This window comes from Motacilla alba, chromosome 8, assembly GCF_015832195.1.
Source record: "Motacilla alba alba isolate MOTALB_02 chromosome 8, Motacilla_alba_V1.0_pri, whole genome shotgun sequence".
NCBI lineage: Eukaryota > Metazoa > Chordata > Aves > Passeriformes > Motacillidae > Motacilla > Motacilla alba.
In genome coordinates, this window is record NC_052023.1 from 15511678 (window position 1) to 15539098 (window position 27421).

The 27421-nt window shown below is 38.8% G+C and overlaps 1 protein-coding gene across 1 annotated transcript; it reads left to right on the forward strand.

Moving 5' to 3' along the window:
- The first annotated feature begins 8256 nt into the window (after window positions 1-8256).
- LRRC8B (leucine rich repeat containing 8 VRAC subunit B) lies at window positions 8257-27171 on the forward strand. Its single transcript, XM_038144743.1, has 5 exons — window positions 8257-8398; window positions 19260-19314; window positions 20125-20224; window positions 20972-23130; window positions 24103-27171. The coding sequence occupies exons 4-5, from the start codon at window positions 20998-21000 to the stop codon at window positions 24373-24375; spliced, it is 2406 nt and encodes an 801-aa protein (XP_038000671.1). The 5' UTR covers window positions 8257-8398; window positions 19260-19314; window positions 20125-20224; window positions 20972-20997; the 3' UTR covers window positions 24376-27171.
- The last annotated feature ends 250 nt before the right edge of the window (window positions 27172-27421 follow it).

Consider the following 27421-nt stretch of genomic DNA (forward strand, 5'->3'; position numbering starts at 1 on the left):
GCAACAGTTTTGGTTTAAGTTTCAACAGAAGTAATGTGAAAAACATATAAGAGGTCCAACTTCTGCAACAAAGTCTGCTGTAGTTGTGGACAGCTATGAAAATTGTAGTTGCTACCTATGTGCAGTAGCAATTTTTCAAATTCTTCCCCCAAAATGACAACTTTTTTAATGTAATGGTATTTTGTGCTTTAAGCAGGAATCCCTGACCTTGCATATCAGTCAGATGGTCTTGAAGGGGGCCTGTCTCATCAGTGTTAGAGAAACTGATGAGCAGTCCAGCCTTCCTACACTTTGAGCAGTATGTAGGTCCAAAACTTCTGTGTCAAAGATCAACAGTTTACAAGAATTTTACCAGGTCTGGCACAGCAGGGAAAACAGGAACACTGAGCCTAATGATTAAATACATTGTCTGATGAATACAGCATTCAACAGTTTTCATAAAATTAAATCAGTCCTGAAAACCAGGGCTCAGCTGAAGTAACAAATTTAGGTGTGGTGAGGTATTTGCTTTTTTAGATTTATCTTTCATACATAAAAAATAATGTCTATTTCTATATTTTAAAAGTAACTATGCCATCACCCGAATTTAACTCTCCTGACCTTGTTTAAGGACCCCAAGGATCTTGTACTGAGGTTCAGTTTGGAAGCATCTCACTCATTTTGTAACTGCTTAGTAACACCTCCTCAATTTTTCATAGAAGTCTACCATGGCAACTTAAGATATTCTCATTCATTAGAAGTAAGAATTAGAGCATTTTTAGTTGAATTTCTTTTCATATAATCAAGCTCAATTTTTTTCCCCTTTGTTTTAATAGGAAAGGAGGTCAGGAGTTTCTACACTTCAAAACTGATTAGTGAGGCAGTTCAGTTGAAGAGGACAAAATTACTTGGCAGGATTTGGGTGCCCAAGCACACTATTAACAGTCCATAAAAAATCAGCTGACTTCAGCTGTGTTTTCTCTGTCAGAGTTTTCTGCCCTAGCTGCAGTAGATAGGACTCTGATAAACCTGTATTTTGGTCAAATCAAAGTAGAGATGCAAAACATAAAATTTAAATCAGCCTCCCCTTGGCATATAGCCAATACTTTCCAAAGTGGTATTATGTAAGTCATAAAAAAAAAAAAACCTTTTTTGTGGCAGTTCCAAAAGGCAGGTCTGTGTGGTAATTTCCTTTTTGTATGAATTTAAGGCCCTAAAGATTTTTTTTGTCAACAAGAAAAAGCATTTAATTACTGATGGGACATACAAGTCTTTGTCACAGACTTGTTTACTAACAAGAAATGGACAAAAGCCTATTTTTCTCATTGCAAAATCAACTGGTCAGCAGATGAGAGAATCTCTTTGCTCACAATTCCTCTTCTTAGTATCTTCCTCTATTGCTTTGCTCCCTCAGAATTGCACAGCTATGCTTTTCAAGCCCTGCTTTTCAAGCAAAAGCACCAAAAGGCAGGCTGGTGTCTGCAGCAGCTCAGTGTCCTGTACTCATGCCTGTGCAGTGGGTTAGGCAGGACAGCCACACATCTCTCAGCCACGGACAATTTGGAGTCTCTCAGGTGGGAGGGACCATCCTTACCCCCAGCCCCTGGCCCTGCTGCCACTTCACAGTCTGCCATGTTGTGGCTGCAAGCCCTGCTCCAGAAAGAGTGTGAATCTTGTCTTTTGCAAATCCTTTTTTGAGGAGATGAGGAAACAGTGTGCCATCGTGAAAAGAATGCATGGTAATACAGATGAAGAAGTGCTGCCCAAATATCTCTCAAGCCCAGCTTTATTCCTAAAGGCTGCGTTCTGCCAGCGTCTGGATTGGAGAAGAGGATGTGACTCTCTGCTCCCACGCTGTGTGACTAACACTGGATTGCATAAGGGAAGTCTAGGAAGCTGGAAATACTTCAGTGAGAACCTCCCATATTACTCAGAGTATGGAATATTAAACAAATGCATAGGATTTTTCAGTCATTTGGGGTGAGCTGTATGACACATATCTGACTACATTGTTTTGTGATTAAACATTCCAAATATATGCCAAGGAATTCCCCATAACCGGTTGTGTTGTAAGCATTTATTTTGATTTTCATTAAAAAATAATGAGTTTTGCTTTTCTTTCCTGGTAGGCTGCACTGTTACAATTTGCTTATCAGATAGTAGTCACTGTATAAACTTGGCACTGCTTAAAAAAAGGCATAATGGCCAATTAATGTGATCCTGGAATTCAGATTATACTTGCTTTATTGCCTCTAAAGATCTAATCTTAGAAGGTGCTGAGAGGACTCCAATTTTAAATGACCTCATACATTTTTAATGAAAGTATGAGAAAGAAAATTGAATACAACTGCAGAGTGAAGCTGGTGGTGGAAAGCTCTAGCATTTCTTAGCAGTATCCACAAACAATTAATTTATTATTTGGATATTTTTCATACTGCCAATGCTGATCATATATTGTGTCTATGTACATTTGATTTCATCATAAAATTAAATATTTTTTTTATATTGTGAGGGTTTGTGGACAAAAATAGCTTTTTTCCCCTGTAGGATCATGCCATGAATAAAAATTAAAGAGGGCATAACAATGGAAGTATTTTCTGACAAATTCCAGAGGTACCTTCCTTGTATTTGAGTTGCAGCAAAGATATTTTGGTATAATAGACCTTCTTGTCTTATTTTTCCTGTACTCTCAAGAAAACATAAAGTAACTTTCTGTTGAGATATAGCAGAGACATTTTTTTATTATGGGTTCCTCAAGCTAGCAGAAAGTGATTCTGTGACATTTTTTCTGGCATGGGCTTCAAATAGTAGAGAACTGATGTGTACACTTTCTGGAGGGATATTTGGAATATTTTTTTCAGATAAATCACTGACCAACCTCAAAATACACATTCAGAAAGAAGACTGAAGGGAATGAGGAGAGAATCCAGATTGAATGTGTGCTGAAAGACAAATCAGTACACATTCAATGTGTGTCTGAGGCCTAACAAGTAAAGGAACAGTGATGACATAAAATAACACAGGAGTTCCCTACTGTGGAGGACTTCTGATTTCTAGCAAGCATAAAGTTGTCCCCAGACAAGTGCTGAATTCAAGACATTCAAGACTTTGCAAGAGTGCTGAGCAAACAGAAGCAGGCATTTACTAGGAGTATTTACCAGGTATAAATTTCTCACCCCTTTGCAAGGTGAATGAAATGTAAAAAATAAGATAGCATAAGTGAAAGAGGCCTTGGATAGTTGAGAGAAACCAGGATTTGCATAGGAATACACTGAAGTGTATTTCTGCAGAAAACTATGTGATGTAGTGTTTCAAGTGCTAGATTCTTAATTGCATTTTAAATTACTTGTACTTGCAATACTAGAACTGTACAGTGGACTCAAGGCATTTTTTGAGAAATAGGAGTGATTGGTACTTAAATACCAAAGCACTAATTTTTTATTATTATTATTTGTTAGTAGCATTCTAGCAGACACACAGCGATTATTAGTAATGCAGTATTAAGTGTCAAATGTGAGCTGATAATGCCTGTAGGGCTACCAGAGCCAACAAACATTTATTTTGTGTTGAAAGGTCTTGGAAGACAAATACTCAACTTATGCTGTCTACTTGGAGTCCACATTAGAAGTTTCTTGGAAAGTTCAGAGACTTTACAAATAATCAACAAGATGCAAGGATCACCAGGAGGCAAGAATACAATACCATTGATACGACACAGAGAATCCCATTCTTCAGCATGGAAAAACAAGGCAATGACTGGAAAACAACCTGCTTAGAAAAGCAGTTGAGTTTAATTTTTAATTTCCTTTCCCTTTTGTTGTTACTCAGAATGCCTCCTTAATCCTGACATTCTGGTTTCTTTATTCAAGCCCTATATTTCCTCTCCAAACTCTCTGAAAACATTTCTTTCCATGTGAAATACTTCTCATATGATATTTTCTAACTAGACCTTCTGTGTGCTTAGCACAGGCTTTGTTTTGAGCACAGATCAAGAACCACCTAGCTATTTCCTGTTTTATAATGGTGGCTTATTCCAATTAACCTCAGTATGGCTTTCAGCACTCTTACACGTTCTACCTTTCAACACTGAGTACCACCTTGATCCAATCTTTTGACATTTCTTCTGCGGAACAGAAAAAGTCTCTGTCTCTCTGTCTGCCTTTTCAAAGTAAATTTCACTAACGGGGAGTTTTGTTTTAGAATTATATCTGTATTTTCTACTCCCCTTCTTCTATCTTCAGCTTATTCATCTTCTTCCTATGTTTTGAAGTCCCCTAAAAGCCTTCATTCAGCAGAGTATGTGAACAGAATCTTTGTTCAGTAAAATGCTTAATTATGTTTTCAGTGGTGTTCTTACAGATGAGTTAGGAGCACGTGTAGTACTGCACTGGGACCAGTTCCTGACCTTGTGAAGGGCAAGAATTAAGCACAGTCTTACTCATGCATCTCTGCAGTTCTCTCTCCCCTTTCTTCTAACATTCACCCTCAGCCGAGGACAATATTCCAACCACTGAAGGACTGAAAGGCAAGACAGCTGTATCTGAATATAGTAGCTTCCATCAACCCCCCTGTAAAATGTCATACTCTGGTTATTGCAAGCAGTTTGGAACAGATGGCCAGGTAGGAAGTGTGGCACTCAATAAAAATTCACTGTAGCACCATCTTAGTTTTCATAGAGTCACAAGAGGTGCAGGCAATTCTTAACTGTCCTTTTTAAATTTTTTTCTGCATTGCCCTATAAAGAAATAAATGCCTGATGATTTGGGTAAAAGGTATTTTTAAATATTGTTCTAATTTCATCTGGCACAAAGCTGTCAGGGTTTTGGAGGGAATATGAAAGGTCAGACCCTGAGACCCAGTTTTCACACTATCTCTATGGCTTTGAGATACTCCTGTCTTGAGAAGAAAGTATATTGATATTTCTGTCCAGTTTATACTCGACGAAATGTTAATGATTGTCCTATTCATCTGATGAATTCTTTTGAGCTTTGCTAGTTTCGCACTGTGCCGCGCAGTCCGGGAGGAGCAGGGTTCTTGTCGGAGCGAGAGGCAGAGGAAGGCGTGCAGGTCCCTCCGGGCAGGCAGAGCTGTGACTGCCCACAGGTCCGGCAGAGGGAAGTGTTGTTCTAAAATACTTCAGGAGAGCCTTTGTTGGTCACTGCGAGCCACGTTAGTGCACCAGGAATCAATGATCTGGAGCGTACCGAACATGTGATTTATAAATTGTCAGTAGAAGACAAAGAAGCTTTAGCAAATGCCAGAAGGAGCAAGTGAGATAATAATCAGGATATGCCAGGAAATTAAATGAAATTATATTAATAATTATGAAGCTTACATGTTTTTTATTCTCTTAAGGAGAGTAAATGGTAGTATGGCGTTTTAAAGAGTTGTGGTCCGATTGTTTATGCTTCACCTAAACATGCAGCTGTAGCCTTTCATATGGGAAGACAGGATCCTGAGAGTCAGATAGGCAGAAATGCACTCGGTGATCACAAGGCAAGTTGTCATAGGGTGCTTTATTTACAGAACAGGCTCAGAACAGATACTGCTGCCAGCATGATCAAGATGCTGCTGCTCCTGCAACTCCAAGCACTGCTGGAGGGTTAAAAGACAAGAGAAATATCATCTCTGTAATAGTAAAAAGAATTTTCAATAGAAAAAATTTTAAAGTGAAATTTTGACTGTATTGCCCTTTTAAATATACAGCACTTTCCTATATAGCTTTCCCTTTCTTACTACATGGGATTTCCCAAAATTGTACAAGTAAAGGGGTTGAGGAAGATGCTCTGGATACCAAATAGTCACGCTGAGCATAACATTTGAAATCATTATTTTTTATATATATATTCAAAGTTGTGTTTGTGACATATGAATAGCAAGTTTAAAAAGATCAGAGGATGGCAGGATGTGTGAAAGGAAGCTCAACTTTCACAGTATTGTCAAGCTGTTGTTTTTCAGTATCTTATAGATGGCTGTCACAAACAAATAAGAATCGGTGTTGGAGCTTGAAGAACATTTTTCAGATAATGTTGCTTGAAAAAGACTGGAAGAAATTAATCCTGAAATAATTGTCACTAAGTTAACTTTAAAGATGAGCTTGATTGGTATGTATACAGTGAGTAGTTGCACAGGTAAAACAGTGCTGGTTTTGAGTAAGATGATAACAAAATATTTCCTTTGCTCAGAGATTGGTGTGGTGTGACTGACGGGTTGAGTCCTACCCTTGTGCTTCCCTACAAGCTACTCAGTATCAGAGTAAAGAACTAAACCTAGATAATTGTGTTGCAATCTGCTCAAGCAATTATGAACCTTATGAACATTAACTTCCGTGTTCTGACTTAATTCAATACTTTGATTCTTAGTACAAATAGTTCTTGGTTTGATAATTTAGTCAAACATTAATTTGTCTTCCTAGTATATTGCTGACAAAAAGAAAATATGGCAGATCTTGGAAAAAGACTTTTCCTTTTTGTGTTAGTAGAAAGATTATCAAACAAGACGTACTTTTATTTATTTTGCTCATGGATGGGGGAAATAATATGAGGGAATAAATCCCTGTAAAACGGAACAAATAATTCCTCAGGGAAACCCTAATAGAGCAGAAAATTTGTCTCGATGATACAGCCAGCTAAGGAGGCGGCAGGTCATGAGACAAAAGGGAATTGGTCTCCTGGGAAGAGACTGGCCTGCTCTCTGGTGTTTACCAAACTCACCAATGACTCTTGGAGCGGTAACTGCAGACAATGCCACGATGTTGACATCTTTGTGGTGACAGTAGCTGTTTCTCTGAGGTTAGATTACTATCAGTGTACATACCCTAAGCAGAAACTGTCAGCCTAAAGCAAACACATTCCCTGCTAGGCTACCACCAGGACTGCAAACTAGAAATATAAATGGTCTTTTTTTTTTTTTTCAACACACCTCTTCATTGGTATTTCTACAAATTTGGATTAAAAAGTGAGGCTCCATTTTGTTTTAATTAGTTTCACTTTTGGCTCCAGTGCAATGCTTGTGCTTCCTCAAAAGTATGATGTCTCTTTTAAATTGAAACTAATGCTACTAGCTAAATGTGTACTGAATACATATTTGAAAACCGTGAATACAATTTGAAAATTGTTAGCTTTTGTAAAATTTAGTGTCTTTGCTATTTAAAATGAAGGTGGTTTTGTACAGCTGCAGGGAAAAGGATTTTTGTGTTTCACGGAGGAAAAGCAGTATTTTGAAAATAGTCCCTTTTCCCACGAAACTGATGACTGGATGGAGAATAAATATTACCATAGCAGAGCCAGTGTAAGGATTGTAATTATATTGTAAATAGAGTTTAGACTAGGTCCTTGTAATGGTGTTACTAATAAAGAAAATATGTCAGGACAATTACTTGAATAGAGTGAGCTGTTTGCACGACTAAGAGGAGAGAGACAGAGCCTATTTGTCCCAATTTTTGTAGAAATCTAGGTAGGAATCAAAATTTTCCTTCAGGCTTTCATGCCTTTGCCCAGCAGAGCTGGCCTCTTCAGACATCTGGAGAAGGGAGCTTCACTGCCCACTGGAGGAGGTGCAGCAGGAAAGTCGAATGAATTATGACTTTTAAAAAACGTTGTGTTTATTTGTGAACTTTGTAATATCGGTATCAGGTTTTTAGCGGAACTAAGAGCCATACAAGAGTCTGGCCGCACAGACTTTTGACTGTTCCTGTCAGAAAGGGTGGCCGGCGTTGGGTGCCCCTGGCGCCGGAAGGAGACCCCCGGTGCAGCAGGGCATTGGCAGCGGCGGTGCCGCGGCTGGGGCGGGAGCTCATCCCGAACGCACCCGCGCGGTACCGCTCCCCGGCATCCCCGGCATCCCCAGCCCCGCTCCTTCCGCCCGCCCCCAGCGGGGGTCGGGGCCGCTCCGGGATCCGCACCCCGTCCCAGCCGAAGCCTCCGGTGGGATTAAATTGCATTTCGCGAGCGTCACCGTGTCTATTTTTATTTGCTAACGGCCGGCGACAATGGCTTTCTCACTTCCTCCACCTCTTCCAACGGCTCGGGTTATTTAAATGCCGGCAAGCGGAGGGGGGTTGCTGCCCGCGGGCCGGCACGGCCGCGGCGCCGCACCGAGGGGCTCTGAGGCGGCCGGGCTGCCGGGAGCTCCCCGCTCTGCCGGCAGGCGCGGTCAGGCGGCTCCGCAGGTGAGCGGCGGGGCCGGGCCGGGGCCGAGAGCGGCGCTTTTGTCCGCCGCAGCTCCCCCGCCCGGGCCCGTCCGCGGCGCCGCCGGCCGCGCCCCATTGGCTGCGCGGGCGGTAACGTGACAGCGGCGGGGCCCGCCCCAGACGCGCCGGTTGGAGCCGGTGCCTCACGCTGCGCCGCCGGCTGCCGCGCGGACGGAGCGCGCGGACCCAGCGCCGCTGCGCGGGCGGGCCGGGGGGCGGCGGCGGCAGGTAAGGGAGGGGCGGCTGCCGCTGACAGGTGCCCCGCGGCCCCGGCCTGCGAGGGAGGCACGGGCGGAAGGAGGGGGAGCGGCGCGGAGCGGGGCTTTCCGAGGGCAGCTCTCGCAGTCCCCGCTTTTCCCGGGGTTGCCCCTCCGCCGGCGGACCGGGAGGGCGCTGCCGTCCCGCGGGCTGCCCGGCGCCGCTCGTCGGATGACCCGCTGAACCTGCGCGGCGGCCGCCCCGTCCCTCGGCGGCGCCCGGCAGCGGGGCCGCTCACCTGCCGTGGCTCCGCGGGCCGGCCGAGGCAGAGAGGGACCGGGCGCGGGGCGCCGAGCGGGTCTGTGGCCGCCCCGGGGCCCGCGGGCGGAGCTGGGCGAAAACCGCTCTGTGGTTTGCGTAACCGATATCTGCGCGTGTCCTCGAGTGACCCGGGCGCTACAGGTCGCCTGGGGCCGCTCTCCTCCGCCCCGGGCTCGCCCGGCCGGGCGGCAGCTGCCGCCCTTCGGCCCCGGGAGTGCAGGCGGCACCTGCCCTCGAGCGAGGGGCGGGCGAGAGCCGCGTCCCAGCCTCCCCGCAAGGGAGAAAAGAGTTAACTCGGTGTTGAGGCCTGACAGTTGTGCGTGTCGAAGAAGAACCGTCCTATTTGTCGTTGTCTTCCTTTCTCCTGCCTGGCCAGTGCGTTTCTCGTCCCAGCTAGTCAGGGATCTTGTGGCAGCCTCGCTTTGCGCCCTGGCTGAGTTGTGCAAGTGGCGTCAGGCTGACTTTGTGCCCATCTTCTCAGGGAAACTGGGGCAGCTTCCTGGCTTTGAGTCAGAATTTGGCTGTAGTGAATGCTGCAGTTGACCAGTTATGTAGGAGTGATTAAAGCAGACTTCCCTAAAGCTTAATTTTATATTAAGTATGTAATTAATTATGCTGATAAGGTTAACTGTGTTTGAATTTGCCCCTAGTGTGGTCATTTAAAACTATACCTGTGACGTAGTCCTCAAACAAGTCAGAAGTGATGTGGTTTATTATGGTTTGAAGTATTTATGCTATATGTTCTGCTGACTCTCAGCTTTCTTTGTTAACTGAAAGGATAAAGTGAAGCATCAGTTGTTTCAGGTGTGTTGGAATTTTTCCTTAAGTACCTTCCTAGCAGGGAGGGCAACAGATTGGGCTTTACTGATCTGTCTTGTTTAACTTAAAGAGAGTGGTGAGGGAAAGCCCATGAGGTTTAAATAGTGAAATCTTACAGTACTTGTAGAGTTTATTAAGTATTGTCCATCTGTATTGTACATGTTTTCTTCAGAATCCATGTAGCTCAGATGACAGCATGAGGAATAGAAGAGGTAACTTTCCTTCAGTATCTGTGGCCCTGAGCAGCGCAAAGGACATGAAATGAAAAGACAGTGGAAATGAGAATGATTATGGCAGAGAGCCAGTAGTTAATATATGATACAGGGGGGATTTTTAAAGAGTTTTCTTGAGTGTTTAAAGCCATTGTATTGTAGCTAGATAACAAATGTTTATCAGAGAGTTTTACACTAACATATATTATTACATTCTGCTGTATTTTACATTCACATAATGCACTTGACTTATCACTTCAGTAGGATTCATGTAACTTTTAGAAATTGTGCAACAGTAACTTGCTAGTTCCCTTGCACTTTTGGGAGAAGGGAGTTGCTGGTCTGGCTTGTATTTGTTTCCTCTTTCGGGAAAACATTGTTTTTATGGGGAGAAAATTGCCTTTTGTTTATTACAAGTTACCAATACAGCTGTTGTTTGAAGTTAATGAAATAATGTTGAATAATTTTTAGAAAGGGACTCATAGTGCTAAAGAAACATCCATCTGTATTTCAGTATTGTAAAAGGAACCTTGTAGAGCAGTATGTCACTGTCAAAGAAGTATTTTTCTAAGGGGGATTGACGGGGAAATCTTGTCTTGTTTTAGCTGCTGCTGTGCCTGCTCTGCCAGATGCACTACAGGTAGCAAAAGAGACTGTGGCACTAATAACACGACTTCAGCTTACAATACCCATTGCTAAAGCCATAAAGCTTCACGCAGCTAGGATTAGAAATGGATATTTCATGTGACTAAGGGGATAAGGTGTGGTTTTTGTGGGTCTCTGCTGCTTGTCTGAATGTTTCACACTGCTCTCTGTATTCTAAGCACTAACCTGTGGGCTGTGTTTATCCTTAGGCATCCTTATAACAGATCTTCAGCTGTTGTCTTGAAAACAGTGTTATTCTGCCCGTTGCTTTTGCAGTTACTCTTCTTAAAGATAAGTTAGCAGTCCATGCTGTGGTCGTGAAACTATTTGGTTCAGATATCATGGGTCGCCATGTAGAAGGTTGAGAAATGTAAAGTGGAATTAATATTCTGAAGTTTATATATGCTGTCTTAAATGTTTAAGTGGTATAGGTTATATAATTCCAGTTAGAGTTTTACCAGACTCGGTGAGTGGGCTTCAGTTTATTGTACTTAGGCTTGGGTTGGGGATTATTTTCCCCAAGAGTTGTTAGTCTGCTACAAATGAGTTCTGGATTTAATTTTTAGTTTGTTGAAATCAAATTGTAATTCACTAAAGGGTCATAATACTTATGAATAGTTTCCCCAACTATTTGATTTAAACTTACCCATATGAAAAGGCTGTGCTTTGTACTGGTGTAATACCTTATGGAAGGATGGCAGATGATGCAGCTCTCAGTAAAGCTGTTACAAATGCAGAGTTCAAGGGACAGTGCTAGGGTCTTTCAACAATCACAAGGCAACTGTGGAGAACTTGTAATGGACTTTTTCAATTTAATTCTCATTTATGTTGCTCTGTTTCAAAATAATATATTTGCACACACTGAAATAAATGATGTGACTGCATTTCCATTGTAAGGGCTCAGCCTCCAAGTACATTTGGATGCTGTAAACTGGAATGCAACATCTTATTCTAAAATTGAGGATTTATTTGACTGAGAAACTAAAAGGTTTAAAATGCTGGTAAGGGGTCCAGTGATACCAGTAAGCATATGGTAGTAACACAATCTGGTTGCTACTAATTGTGAGCAAAATTTAGACATTGTTACAAACACTTTGTTTCTTTGAGAGATAGTAGTTTGAATTGTGATTTTAGTTAGTATAGTTTTAGTTTTGTGACACAACAGCTACAAAACTGTGGCCATGTAGTTTGCTCAGGCTTAATGAAAGTGACATTGATTTTTAGAGCTCTTATTTCAAACCCCAGAAAATGTAACCCCTTATTTCCCACACATTATTGCCTTGGTTTTCTGGGGAAAATACCAGTATTCTGTGACTAGTTCAAGTTGGGAAATATTTATTTAGCTATTTTCTGATAGCTAAAAAAAATCTAAATATGCGGATCTACTGAGCTGAAATTTAATAATAGCACATTGTGATTTTAATGCTGAAGTATTAGTCCTTTGAACTAATTTTTCTATCTGAATGAAAGCAAAATCTTGGTGTGCATTTGTAGTGTAATCCAAAATATTTGAAGAAGAGTGGGAATTTGAAAATTTTTAACTAAAAACTGTTTGTTTCTAGCCTTTGTTTAAATTATTCACAAGATCAACTTTCATTTCCAACCTATGCCAATGCAAGTGTGAAACTGATTGTTGCTTTTCCAGTGCCTTTTCCAAGTAAACACTTTTTATTAAACATTAACATGTTTAAATACTAACTTTGCAGTGACACTGACTACAAAGTTGGGAAAATTATTGCTTAATTGAAGTGTGATGGGATATGTCAATAATCAAGTGCTTTACTTAGGAGGAGTTAAAAGCAGTGTCTGCTTTACTTCAAATTATTATTTAGTTTTGTACAAATATGGGGCTAGAGTTTTTTTACTTTAAAGTTCTTAATTGATTCAGGTGATGGTAAAACCTTGACTCTTGTTTTTGTAGTTCTTAAACTTGGCTTCCTACCAAAGTGTGTTTCTGATTAATACTGCTATCTGAAAAACCTTACCAGCTGTTGGGTCTCTTTGGACAGCCTGCTCAAAAAAGGAAATTTTGTGCAGTTGGAGACTTGTACAGCACTCTTGGGTTTGATGGAAGTACAACGCGTGAACACAGGTCCTGAACTAACTTTGTGTTTGTTCAGGAAACAAAGCAGGATTACTGTGGATTTACTGTAGAATTCAAGTCTGATCACTTGTTTGTGGTTCTGAAGCTTAGCATTGTTCTAGGAGATGTTTCTGATAGGTACAACATGGCTTTCAGCTCTCCTGATCCCATGCATGTGTGCAGCTCTGAACTGTACAGTTATGTTTAGGCATGCAGTTTGTACATACACTACCACACAGGGTGTGCAATGTGAAATTTGTCTTTCAGTCTGTTCATTTTATTAAAAGAAGATGTAGCTGTAATTACATAATAATTATAGGATTAGTAAATACATAATGCAGAGTAATATGAATAGGAAGATACTTAAGAGGCTGAGGGGGTTGTGCAGCCAGATTGCACTGCTGGAGGATTGGTAAAGCCTGCTCAATTTCCATTTCAAGCAGGCTTGTATTTGATTCCAGTCCCAAGTTTTTCTTACTTTGGGGTGGGGATATTCTTTAAAGAGATAATAAGATGGGTTTCATGAGAGCTGACATACAAAAAGAGTGTCTGAGTTTGCATCAGATATCAATTGGAAATGTATCTGTTCTCATTATTTTATTTTAGCTGTTTAGACCAAACATTAGAATCGCGTGTTTCAGTTTGTCAGGCTGGCATTCACGAGTAACTGTCCTGTTAAACAAGATGAAAACCTGCTGCTTCTAAAAGGAGATATGAGCCACTACTGAAAATCCAAATCGGCTGTCTGATGTCAGAACTAATAGAGTGAAATGTGTTTCTGTATTGCTGCCCTGATAATTATATTTTCCTAGATGCAATTAAGTTCTTGTCTGTGGAATTAATAATATTCCCTTCTAGAAAGTTCTCCATTAATCTTAACACAGCATCAGGAAAAATTAAGACTAAAATATTATTTTTTGACCATTCTTAAATCTTGTGGCTATATTTGTACATGGTAATAATTATCTTGCAGAGCAGAATACATTTGGTGTATGTATTTTTGTGACCTCAGTTGCTGTTTCTATTCTCAACATCTGCTATCCTGAGAAAATGCTGCTTGGTCTTAGCAGTCTATAAATGTTGAAAAAACTTTAGTATCCGTTTTTCTGCCAAATGCTGAAATTTTAAGTTATTGTATTGGATAACCGTTCACATTTTAGAAACATCAGAATTATTCTAGGTGGAATGAGAACTACAAACACAAATTGATATTTCAGAGATCAAAGGTGATAACTGTTTGACCACTATTAGGAAAAGGAATAGCATGTATTTCCAGCTCTCAGAACCAAACAGAAACTTAGTACAATCCAAAACAGCTAAATATCTAGTAAGAAATTATTAGTGTATAATATTCCTCATTTAAATAATTTTTAGAGAATAGCAGAAATGTTACCATAATTTTACAGTTGAGAAGTTTGAGTTGGAAAGAAATAAAATTACTTGCATTAAGTGATTCAGCTGTCAGAAGAAAATTATTAACTAGGTTAGGTGTGGGTATTGTATTGGAAAGCAATGTTTAAGCTAGGAAATTCATATAGAATGGAGGTTCAGAATAACTATAGCCCCTGGATTTCAGTATTCTGCGCTCTGCAGAAGTGGTATGAAAAATGTTGACACCTTCCATTGTTGTCTAAATGCAGTGTGGTTGAATTCCTTATTCCTTTATTTAGAAGAAACGAATCAGAATATGAACCTGCTTTAGTTAATACCTGAGTACATATGGTATTACATTGCCATGTAACAAATGATGTTGATAGCCTAGTTATAGCAACATAATATCTTTTGGATGACAAAATTGACCAAAATGCTTGCCTGACTTCTTAAGTAGGATTTGTAGTCAGTGTACTTTATTCTGCTGTGACAGCAGCACTCTCGATGGTTCTTGAGAAATTAATTCAGAGCTGGTTCAGGTTTGTGGACATTCCCAAGCTCTTCCTTCTGAGAATATTCTCTTATTTCTGACTGGTTTTCAGTAATGTTATTGAAGTTGTCTTGGCTGTTTCAAATGTCTTTGGCCATTTATGATTTTATTGGGAAGGACACTGAAAATGGAAAGAGGGTGTATGAGCAATTCCTTACCTTTTCCCAAGGAAAGAGGGTCTCTTGTTATGTAATTCTAACTGTGTTATGCTGCTGGGTCCTTTGTGCTGTTACTGCTCTTGAAGACTGGAGATAATAAGCTACACTATAAATAAAGAATCTGCTTGTAGAAGAATCTAATAGTATTTAAGTTGTGAATATTCTCTAGTGTTCTCTCTGCTTTGCTTTCTGATGTCCTGAGCATGGCAGCACAATGAATTGACATCATATCTCTGACTTATGGAAACTGAAGGGATAAAAATTAATTTTCTATTGTAATCCTTATCTTGGTATGCAAAATGAAATAGATACCTTTGATGCTCATTCAGAATGCTGGAGGGATACTGCTGATATCATTGTCTTATGGTTATGTAGTCTTATTTCCCAGCATGAGGAAGACCTAAAAACATGGTTACAAGAATAAAAAAGTAGAATAAAAAAGTTGAAAAATCTTATTTCATGCAATTGGAAGGTGTTTAACTCTGTGTTAGCTGTGTTAGTACTGGGATGAATGACTTGGTGTACTGTTGTGTAAGATGGTTTCTGGGAGAGCTACCAAAGGTGCAGTTAAAAGACCTGGGCTGGGACTGATGAGGTTGATTTTGGTGTCGTCATGCTTGTTTAGGAAAGAACAGGTGAAGAACCAAAGAGACTTTTCATATTTAATGTTCCAAACTTGTTCCAAGATTTCTTTGGAACTTGGAAGTAAAAGACTGTCTTTAGAACTGAGTTACTGACTTTAAAACCTAATTGGGAAATGGGGGAAGGACAAAGGAGGCCTGTTCTTCTAGATACCACTTGAGAGTATGATCTGTGCCAATTTCCTGGTATCTTCCTTGACACATTTGGACTGGAATGCTTTACAGCATGGCATGCCTGCAGTCATCTCTGAGGAGAGCTGTCTCCTGTGGTTTAAATTAGCATTAGCTGAGCACTTTTGGACTATATGCTTCTGTCCTAAGAAGGCAGGTACATTTCCAATACAATTCTCTCCCCTTCTCTCTGTCCCTACTATATTGTCATTCTTCTTTCCCTTATGCTAGAAAGCCCCTTCCTTTAGTTTGCTTTCTTAAGTCACCATTCCTTTGAGCATTCTTAGTCTTGCAGTTCTGATTCTGGTTTTGTTGCCTTTTTCTAATTGAGATTATAAGGCTCTTTAGACATCCAGATTAGGTTTGTACGGGGATGGTGCCCCTTGTTGCTGCAAGTATTTTCTTGGGTATTAGTGAAGGACAGCCTTTGCTGCTCTGAGAGCTACATCATTGCTGCCACATTCATCCAATAATTTCCTTTTCAAAGTGGAATATGTAAATTAATGGATCAAACAAGAGTGCTAGAGTTTCCAATGAACACAAATTATGTAAGTTATTAATTAAATATTGGGATGAAACTAGGTAAGTATCTATTGTGTGATCAATATAAAGCACTCTCTTCTGAATAGATGCTTGCATTGATATTTATTGTAATCAGTATTTTAGAGGCTGATATGTGTCAAGTTTTAAGTTATAACCTTAATTTGTATATTTTAAAAATGCATCTCTAAGTTTAAAAATAGTACTGAGACAGTAAAGCTGTAAAAAACATTGCTTGCTAGAAATGCTCAGATTTGATTCAGAGTCCAGATTCTGCTTGGTTCATTAGTGATCTCAGAAAGCACCATGGTTACAAATGGAGTTATAGGCTCTGGACAAGCAGACAGCTTGTTCTCAAAGAGATTGGTAATGTTGATGCAATTACATGAAAGCAAAGCTGGTCCACCTTTCATTTTACTGTATTTTTTTACCATTAGAAGTCTTAGCTATTTAACTCTGTAACATACTTTTTCAGAAACTTAGGTTTGTACCTACTTACCAATTTTTCTACATTTTCTTTTGTAGGGTTTTTGTGTAAACTGATTGTCTCACCTTCCTCTGGTTTTAAACTTGGGTTTAAACTGAATCTTTTTCTCACTTTCTAGGACCATAGGTTGTGACCTATTTCAGAGAGGATGCAATCCTTAATTTGAGGAGAGGGCTAGAGAAAGTGCTTTTACTAGTCAAAATATTTGTATCTGAATGTGAATTTGTGTTTGAAATTGCTCTATGGGCTAGACTAGAATGAAATAAAAAGGATACTTAACAACTTTTAAAGCAAATCTTATCATGCATCTTCATTACAGAGTTTAATCTTCAAAATAGTGGACTTGTTTTTACCCTCCCATCTGCTAGTGAGAGTTAAGCTGAAGTAACTTCATGGACTTGGGCAGAGCTGTCTGATGATGTGTTTAGTTTATTGTCAAACTTAATTTTCCATCCAAAACTTGAGAAGAAAAAGTGATCTATTTAAACTAGCTAGAAGATAAGTTGGTTCTGTAGTTCAAGATTGATTTTTGATAGAAAATTGATATAACAGATATGTTACTTAGTATGTCAGCAAGTTCTTACCTAGGCTGAGAAGCAGCTGCAATAGTCTAAAGAGACTGCCTGAAAACTTGGTGGGTGTGTTTCTTTGAGGAGGAGGGGAAAAAAACAAGACAGAGGGACCATGGGAGTACCTGTCAAGTAGTTGTATAAAGCTTTAGTTGTATAAATAAATCTATTTTGATTAAATTAGTATGTCAGAAACACCAGTTGAATACCCTTTAGGGAGGGCAAGCAAGGTAATTGCCTTGCTGCAAAGATATCCCTGACTAAATGTGCCTAAAATTCTGTGAGCAATGACCAAATGACAGAGTAACACTAAGTACCCTTTTGGCAGCTGGGGGTGGTGGTGGGTTTCTGATGCTTATAGATAATATTTTTCAAAATGAGAGCCTTTTATTCACATTCTGGATATGTTTCTGTTGTTTTGATTTAATAAGTCTTGAAATAACTAAAAATTGCCTCGATATTAGTGGTCTTTATTACTTTATTTTTCTGGCCTGTGTCTCTGTATTGGTCTGGAGTAACTCTCCTGAAGTCATCATTTTGCCTGGGGCTAAGCTTCATTCTCTCTTCTTGAAAGAAAGATTGCCAATTGAGTTAGGCCACTTTGAAAAGCTTTTATGGCTTTGATATGGGTTGAAAGCTGCTGGAGATGAGGTTTATCAAATCCATTACAGTTCAGCATTATTCCATTTGATTAGCCACTCTTGGCATATAGGTATGAGTTGAAAGAAAAATGTCTTCAGCAAAATTATCATCAATAATTCACGTTTATGTTACAATTGTATATAAGGTGTACTCCTCCAATGGGGAAGCTTTATTTCATAAACATAGACTTGTAACGGATACATATTCTTCACTGGAAGACTTCAAAAAGTAGCCATTCACCAGAGTATTATTATTAAAGTATTTAAATACTTAATATGGTGACATTTGCTTTCTGCTTCAAAGTGTTGTAAAACCACGGCAAGAATCTAGTCTTTTTTCTGGAATGGGGACTAACAGCTTTCCATTGCAAGGCAGAGAGGTGACAAAGCACTTTATAGAAACAGACCTCACAAAGTTATGTGGGTCAGCCTCAGATTGAGGTCTCAGTCTGTAGAAAAACAAAGCACTTTTTTTTTTTTTAAGCATTATGTCATTGGTTGAAAAAGGTACATTGAGTGATGCATATTCTTAAGTATACCAATATGATTTTCACAGAATTGGCTTAAGTTTCATTTTCTGTTCTCCTTTTTGTAAATTTTGGGGAAAACGCTTTATCAAAGAGTGTTAACTGTTTTATTGTACTCTGAATTCTGTCCTTTGTATTGAGCAGGTATGCTTTATTCCCCAAGAATACTCCAGTAAGCATTTAGTTATATGAATCATCTTAAAACGTTAGTGTCTCCCCAAGTCCCTGGTATGGTTTTTCATGTTTGCCAGGAAAAGAATTGCTCCCATCCTCATGCTCATTAGACCTTTCACACGATGTTAAACTCTCAGCCAATTTAGTGACAATTTTGACTTTTCAAGTGTTTTCTTTTTTAAAAATTTGCTATTTTTACCTTTTGATCTTACTTTGTTGCATCATTCAATATATTAATCTCTTAGCGTTGTTCTTTACAACGATAACAGAGGTCCCAAGTCTTTAATTTTTATAACATTAGAAGTGTTTCATTTTTATAACATTTTTATTAATATTTTTATAACAAACTTCAAGCAGGAAGAATTGGCTGGTTTAAATTTTAGGCTGGAAGGGAAGAAATGTTTTTGATTTTGTTCTGTAAATGTTTTTGATTTTCTTCTGTTTACATTCAAATCCAGCATGTTTGGCTTGAGTCAAGATGTGATCCAGGTATTCTTTGCAGAATGAAAGCCTTCGTTTGAATGGGTTTAGTATCTCTTTGTGCTTTTATACTGACAGATTTATATTCAAACCACAAGAATTATGTCAGAACTCATTTTAAAGGCATTGGAGATGTGCTTTTGGAAGTTGAAGTGGAGTGATTAAAGAAAATTGCTATTTTTTAGCTGTGTAGCATCTCAGCTGCAGAACTTGTAACTCTACATAAATGCAAAAACTGTGGAGCTTAAATGGTTTTTAGTGCTTAGAAAGGGGACAATGAGAGAAGGCATTACTTTATTTCTACTTTAGGAAAAGCAGCTTTCAGATAGTGACCACGTAGATAATTGGAAGGGGGTGGCATCTTGTAGATCCTTAGATCTTTTACTCAGATGTTTGCTCTTTGAAATACTGTTGTGGAAGCAGTAATGAACTGCTGTTCTAATATTCAAGTTTTTGGAGCTAAAGCATTTCAAAATCTTATGACAATTTATTTTCCTTATAGGAGTGTATTGTAACCATCCAGTCCTTCTTCAGCTGCTTTCCCTTGGGTGGGCCTGGTAAGTTTTTGTATTCTATTATAAATAGCTTTGTCATTGCAAGAAGAGTTAATTTATTTTCGGTCATTTTTTCCACTTGAATATGGAGTAAGAATCAGGTCCAGCTATTGTTTGACTTTTCATAACAGTTTGTCAGCTCTGTTTAGAATTGAAATGTACAGTACCAATATATTATAAACAAGAGCCAATGTGTGCCCAGGTGGCCAAGAAGGCCAATGGCATCCTGATCTGTATCAAAAACAGGGTAGCCAGGGGGACCAGGGCACTTCCCTGTGCTCTGCACTGGTGAGGTCCCACCTCAAGTGCTGTGTCCAGTCCTGGGCCCCTGACTACAAGAAAGGTATTGAGGGGCTGGAGTGAGCCCAGAGAAGGTCAGGGGAGCTGGGGAAGGGTCTGGAGCACAGGTTCTGTGAGGAGCAGCTGGGGGAGCTCATCCATGAGAAAAGGAGGTTCAGGGGGAACTTATCAGTCTCTACAAATGCCTGAAAGGAGAGTGCAGCCAGGTGGGGGTCAGTTTCCCAAGTAACAAGTTCATAGTTATTTGGGGGAAAAAATTACTTGTTGAAATAGGGCTTAGCTGTAGGCAGTTTCCCTGAGTGTTCGGGGATTTTTGTGTTGATGTGGCTGCAAAACTTTGACTTTGCATCCTGCATGATCACATATATACATCCTGTTCCATTTCATGTAGCTGTAGCAATGCAAAGCTTAATGGAGGCATAATGAGGCAGCAGTTCTAATGAAAGCTGAAGTGTTTGCTCTATATTTATGTTAAGCCATTAAATAAGTATATTCAATGTTTTCTCCATCCAGAATGAAGACAAATGTAAAGATGGCATGTCCAAGGAATTTTAAAAGGTGTAGACCTCCTGACTGAACAGTGCTGTGTTTTTTATTCTCTTTAATTAGTAAAGTAAGTATAAATCAAGCCTATGCTTCTGGGAGTTAAATGTGTCATTATATATATATATATATATATATATATATATATATATATATATATATATATATATATATATATATATATATATATATATATATATAACAATATTGAACAATAATACACTCTGCCATCTTAATTTTAATTCAGCAATACGCTTAATTCTCTTGATGGGAGAAGATGGGGAATAATATGTATAAGAATATGTAATACACAAGGGTTTTTTAGGAGTTTGTGTATTTTTAACTGGGTAGAATTATTTAATCTAGTAGAAAATTCTAAATTACAAGCACCATCATGTCAATGTACTGCTCTGATTTTGGAATTCTTCATAAATAAGAAATCACTTATGTAAGTTTATGATGGTAGTGAAGGACTGCTAGTAGTACATCAGCCACTTCTTTGACTTAATACCGATTGTTGCTTCTACTGCAGCAGTACCCAAATGTTTGGTTTCAATATACTTTCTCTCATGCTAATTTCACTCTTTAAGTTTTTGCACTCCCACACACTTTTCCTTAAAATAAATCCATGAGATGATGGCTGGGGTCAGGTCCCAGAAGTTCTTGGATCCTTTTGCTATGCTCTGGAGTCCAGGCCACATGTTACACATATTTAGAACTGTCATAACAATAACAGACTTCAAGTATTTAATGGTGAGATAAACTGTTTTTAATAATTCTCTAAGAATGTATTTTCTTTTCTTTTTTCTTTTACCAGCTGCTGTTCTCTTACAGGTGAAAGTCATGATCACGCTAACAGAACTCAAATGCTTAGCAGATGCCCAGTCATCCTACCACATACTAAAACCATGGTGGGATGTCTTCTGGTATTACCTCACCATGATAATGCTGCTACTTGCTGTGCTTGCTGGGGCTCTCCAGCTTACTCAAACCAGAGTATTGTGTTGTCTTCCTTGCAAGCTAGAATTTGACAATCATTGTGCTGTGCCTTGGGATTTAGTTAAAGCCAACCTTAACATGTCAGCTAGCTCGACAGCACCGATAATCATCCCGCTTAAAATCCAGAATTATCTCCATCGGCAGCAGTATTCCTACATCGATGCAGTATGTTATGAGCGACAGCTTCACTGGTTTGCCAAATTTTTTCCATACCTAGTGCTTTTGCATACCTTTATTTTTGCAGCTTGCAGTAATTTCTGGCTTTACTATCCCAGTACAAGCTCCAGGCTTGAGCACTTTGTAGCCGTTCTTCAGAAGTGTTTTGACTCTCCCTGGACAACGCGTGCCCTCTCAGAAACAGTTGCTGAGCAGTCTGCGAGGAAGTTGCCAATAGCCAAATCAAAAACAGTGATTTCATCACCTCAGTGTTCAGGAGACATAGGGGCCAGCAGACAGTCCCTGCCATATTCACAGCATGGCTTGGAAACAACGGGAAGAGAAAATTCCAGTGTTCTTGACAAAAAAGAAGGGGAACAAGCTAAAGCTATATTTGAAAAAGTGAAGAAATTCAGAGTACATGCTGAAGAAAAGGATGTCGTATACACCGTGTATATGAAACAGATTATAGTGAAAGTCTTTGTAGTTGTCGTAATAGTAATTTATGTCCCCTATTATTTATCATTTATTACACTTGAAATTGATTGTGTAGTTAACGTTCAAGCCTTTACAGGCTACAAAAGGTACCAGTGTGTTTATTCGCTAGCAGAAATTTTTAAAGTTTTGGCTTCATTTTATGTTGTTTTGGTGATCTTCTATGGATTAACTTGTACTTATAGTTTGTGGTGGATGTTACGAAGCTCACTTAAGCAATACTCTTTTGAGAAGTTGAGAGAGAAAAGTAATTACACTGATATACCTGATGTGAAGAATGACTTTGCATTTATTCTTCACTTGGCAGATCAGTATGATCCTCTTTATTCCCAACGATTCTCAATATTCCTGTCTGATTTGAGTGAAAATGAACTCAAACAGATAAATCTTAACAATGAATGGTCAGTGGAAAAACTGAAAAATAAATTAGTAAGAAACTCCCAAGACAAGACTGAACTTCACCTTTTCATGTTAAATGGTCTTCCAGACAGTGTCTTTGAACTGACAGAAATAGAAGTTCTAAGCTTGGAACTTATTCCTGAAGCCAAACTTCCTTCAGCTGTGACCCAGCTTGTCAATCTCAAAGAACTCAATGTTTATCATTCATCACTAACGATGGATTATCCAGCAGTCAACTTTTTAGAAGAAAATCTGAAAACTTTGCGTTTGAAGTCTAGTGAGATGGGAAGAATTCCATTTTGGGTCTTTCATCTAAAAAACCTACAAGAATTGTGTTTAACAGGATATTTCATGCTAGATCATCACAACTCCATATACAATGACGGCTTTCAGGGGCTAAAAAATCTGAGATCAATTCACTTAAAAAACAACCTTTCCCGTATACCTCAAGTGATTACAGATCTTCTGCCTTCTTTACAACACTTGTCTATCAACAATGAGGGAAATAAACTGATAGTGCTAAATAACCTGAAGAAGCTGGTAAACCTGAGAACCTTGGAACTAATCTGCTGTGATTTAGAGCGCATTCCCCATTCCATTTTTACCCTAAACAATTTGCATGAAATTGACTTAAAAGAAAATAATCTCAGAACAGTGGAAGAAATAATTAGTTTCCAACATCTTAAGAATCTTTCTTGTTTAAAATTGTGGCACAACAGTATTTCATATGTCCCGGTGCAGATTGGTGCATTATCTAACCTGGAACAGCTGTATCTAAATTATAACAATATTAAGAATGTTCCATTACAGCTATTTCTTTGCAGAAAGTTACACTATTTGGACCTTAGCTATAATAAGCTCACCTCCATCCCTGAAGAAATCGGTTATCTGACCAACCTGCAGTACTTGGCTTTGACAAAAAACCATGTAAGTAGAACTTTGAATTTCTATTCAAAAACAAAAATAGACTTAAGCTGCTATTTCTTCTGGAACAGCCTCTTGTGATGTTCATGATTAAAGTAAATCCAGAAAAAAGGGGTGGTGCTTGTTTAATTACTAAAGCTTTGGTGTCAGCAAAGCTCATGTAATACTGAATAAGAACTGTCCTGGTTTGTAGCTGCTTAAGGGCTTTGATCCAGAGATGGTATAGGTTAGCATGGCTGCAGAAGCAGATCTTCCCTTGCCCTGCAGTTGTCAATCCTATGTAGTATTTTAGTGGAAGTGAACAGTGTTTAATGTTTACCTTAAAACATCAAGCTGAAAGCTCAAGTGAATGAACAGCTGGTTGATGAGCATCTCAGGTGTATGACTGGGAAGAGGAAAATAATTGTGGTTGGGAGCCTCACAATCAGTGCTAAACTGTCTGACTTGTTAGTGTGGAGCTCAGGCTTGTGACTTCTTTTGAGGTTTATAATTGTATTCATTGGTGAGGCTGGTTTTGGATGTTACATGTCAGTAGAGTGGGCCAGGACAACAGCACTGCACAGATGACTGCTTGTACAGGTTTCACAGCACAGGAGCTGCTAATGCCTCTCCATAGTCTGTGCTTATTCTTCACGAAGTGATTCTTAGGAACAGTAGGCTCTTCCTCTCCCCTGCCACCTGCACACGCCTGCGTGCAGTTCTGCGTGCGTACATGAGTGTGCTCCCCCTTCCAGGCTTGGCTTGTGCCAGGAGCTAAGCAGCTTTGTAAGAAAACAGGAATAATAAAACCATTGTAGTGCTCTCAAGCACTTGATCACATAATGATAGAGGAATTACAGTCTTCCTTTTCCTTTCATAAACTAAGAGGGTTTTTTTACCCTAAAATAAAAAGGGGAGATGTCAAAACATGCAGCTGCACATAGGGTAACACCTTCTAATGCATTTTATTTTTGTTCTTTTCTTTCCTTTTTCTAGATTGAAATGCTGCCTGATGGATTATTTCAGTGCAAAAAGCTGCAATTTCTTCTTCTGGGAAATAACAGTCTGATGCATTTGTCCCCTTTTGTGGGTCAGCTACTGAATCTTGTCCAGTTAGAGCTCATTGGAAACTATCTGGAATCACTTCCTGCTGAACTGGAAGAATGTCAGCTCTTAAAGCGAAATAACCTAATTGTAGAAGAAAGGTTGTTAAAAACACTTCCACCTCGTGTAAGAGAGCGTTTGCAGGCATGCTCAGATAAGTCCTAAGTTTAAAATGAAACTCTGCATTGTTGCATTCTACAAGTCTTGATTAACTTCTCTCTAAAGATCTGTATAGGTAGAGAGGAGTGAAGGAGAGAGAGCAATTTTCAAATCAGTCTTAAACTTAAATGCATTGAACTGAGTTGATTGTATTTGAAAATAAAAATTTATTCAGATTCAAACAAAAGATGCAGCCTTTTACAGGTAAACATGTTTGAATTTTGGAACATGAATTGTTGGTTAGGTTCTACTGATTGAAGCAATTCAGCTAAATGTTTATGGTAGTATTGAAAAAGAAGAGATGATTGCCTGGCTGTTGTGAGAGTGTATATACTTTTTTCCAATGAGAATTTTTTCTGTTGATAGTAATGATTTAAAATAGTTTTATTCCTGCCATATGAGGTCTAAGAACTGTCTGGAATTAGTTTCTAAATATGAACTCTTCTCTAACTTAGGATGTATTAAATTAAGAGTTTAAACTATTTGAGCAGTTTAATTGCATGGGGTATACGGAAAGTAATTTTTCAACATAACTTAATTTTTAAAAGCTTTTGACAAGTACTAAGCATTAATTCTATAATTGTGGAAGATGCCATTTGAATCTTGCTATTAAATAACTAGAACTGGTTTCAGCATTTTGTCTTAAAAATAGTAAATATAAAACTAATTGTTGCCTAGAAATTGGGAGGAATCAGAAGAATCTGAATAACTGTTGTGCGCATGTCCTAGAGAACCAATCTTAAGTTGCTGATCTGCAGAAACAATGATGGCAAACAGAAAAAAGTATGGTTGCAAAGTTGTCTTCTCTATGTTGTGAGCATCCCAGGTGTTAGTGTAGTGTATGTTGCTGATTAATATTTTTATAACTTCTCATTACTGACTGCCTCAGTGCAGCTTCCCCGCACCCAGTTATTGGCGAGAGGATGAAGGAGGTTTGAGGTTTGTGTTAGATAGGGACAGAAAGACACAGATAAAACAAACTAAATAATCACACAACTTATAAGCATTTGGGAGGAAAAGACAGGAAGCATTATAAGCTTTGCCTCTTCTAGGGATGTAATAATTTCATAAATCATAGTGGTGGGATAAACTCTTATGCCATCCTTAATACTTGCAAAACTGGATGGAAATAAAATGTTTCCTGACTTCATTCTTCTGCTGTGCGCTGTTTTATTATATTTGAAGTCTTAATTCTCATTATGTTTATCATGTTCACCAGAAACATAAGTTGTGCCCCTGGGGAAAGAAGCAGTTAGCGTTGTTTCCAAAAACACATTTTAAAACTTTAAGTTAATACAGTTTTCAAAAACCAATCTCAGTTACGGGTTAAGCAGGTGAAGTAAATTGCCCTTAATGACTTTGTGTTCAAGAAGCGTGCTAACAAACTGCATTCCAGTTTGTAATAACAAATCATCACAGATAAAACTGGTTTTAGTACTAGACTACTTTTAGTCATCTCTTGCTCCCATTCCACTGCCAGTTTAGTGGAGTGTAATGTTATTTTGAATGAAAATGCCCAAACAAGTCTGATCAACATGAAAGTAGATCTCTTTGCAGGAGCAGTGCAAGAGGTGCATGTTTATCCACTGTACTCATGGCATTCCAAAGACCTTTGTAGTTGGAGCACTTTTCTTCTCAGGGAACCAAAATGTGGTAAAACTAATTGCTTTTTATGTAGTTCTAGAAATGTTTAGTTTAAACTGGTTAGTTGTGTTTATGTGCAGACCAGTGCTGCTTGAACAGTGTTTCATAATGTCCATATGTAACTCCTCCAAACTCTGTTAACTAGTTTTGAGTTGTATAACAGTCCCATGGGAATTGACATGGTTCATCAACAGAGCTAGTTGTGGTACATGTGATTAAACCACAATGCATTGACTTACACCCCTGTGGCAAGACTTGTGTTAATTATTGCAATAGGCCTGTCTGGACTTCATAACTTAACATTAAAGAACACTTTATGCCAGAATTTGACACTTAAAACTTGCAGTCTAATAATTTTTAACAGATTAAATGAGCATTTTCTTTAAAGCATTTTTCTAAATTAGGAAGCTGTACTGAAAATGTTAAATCAGCAAGTAATTGACTTGGCCAATAGCTTCAACTTTTTAGCGATGCATCAGTCCTTTTCCATAATCAACCAAACTGATGAAGGTGAAAAATTATCTTAAATGTGCATTCTACACTAGTTTTGTCAGGAGTGAATTAACAGAAATAACTTGGAGAAAGGTATTTAATTTCTAAAATGGTAGAGGATTTGAGATTCAAATGCATAATTAATGATTATATTGTTTTACAGGCTAAATGGGTTACATTTTTTGCAGACTTTATTGTGTTCACTCTGCACCCCCTCAGGAGGGTTGGATTATTTTAGCTGCATGTTTGGATGTTTAAAAAACACCCAGACAAAAGCCGGAACGTGTAAAGGCTATGATATCTAGCCTTGTTTTCAAACCACAGTGTGCCTTTGCTATTTCTTTGGTACCATGAAGCCTAATCCAAGTGCTTAGAATTGAGGATGGAAACAAATGTAACTCTGAATTCCTTGAATTCGCTTCAGCCATTACCTTAATATTCACTATTTCTTCAAAACAAGGGAGTTTTCAGGGAATCAATTTATGAATCCACTGTCAAACTTTGTACAATTATATTGTTGGCATGTAGTCTTTGTATAAATAATCATTTCCAATCAAAAAAGGCTTTTCAACTTGTTTGTGCTATATTGTGTTTAAGAACTTTGTATTGTGACCTTCCGTATCATGAACGTTTTGTTTAAAGATTAAATTTTTGTTTGCATTACAATTCTATGAACTGTTCTTTCTTTTTCGTCAGAGATGTTGCATTTAATGCAAAGCTCAGAAGTTTCCCTCCAGCTGTCTGTATCTATGTGGCAGCAGGTCTGTCTTCTACAGGATAGTGTGAAGATAATGAACAGCAGTGGGAAATGAAAACTATGGTCCATGTCAAAACAGTTTTCATATTCTGGATTAGGAGATAAGTTCTTATGTTGATTTAGAGCAAAGCTTCCTTCTTAATTGTTGCTACAAAACCT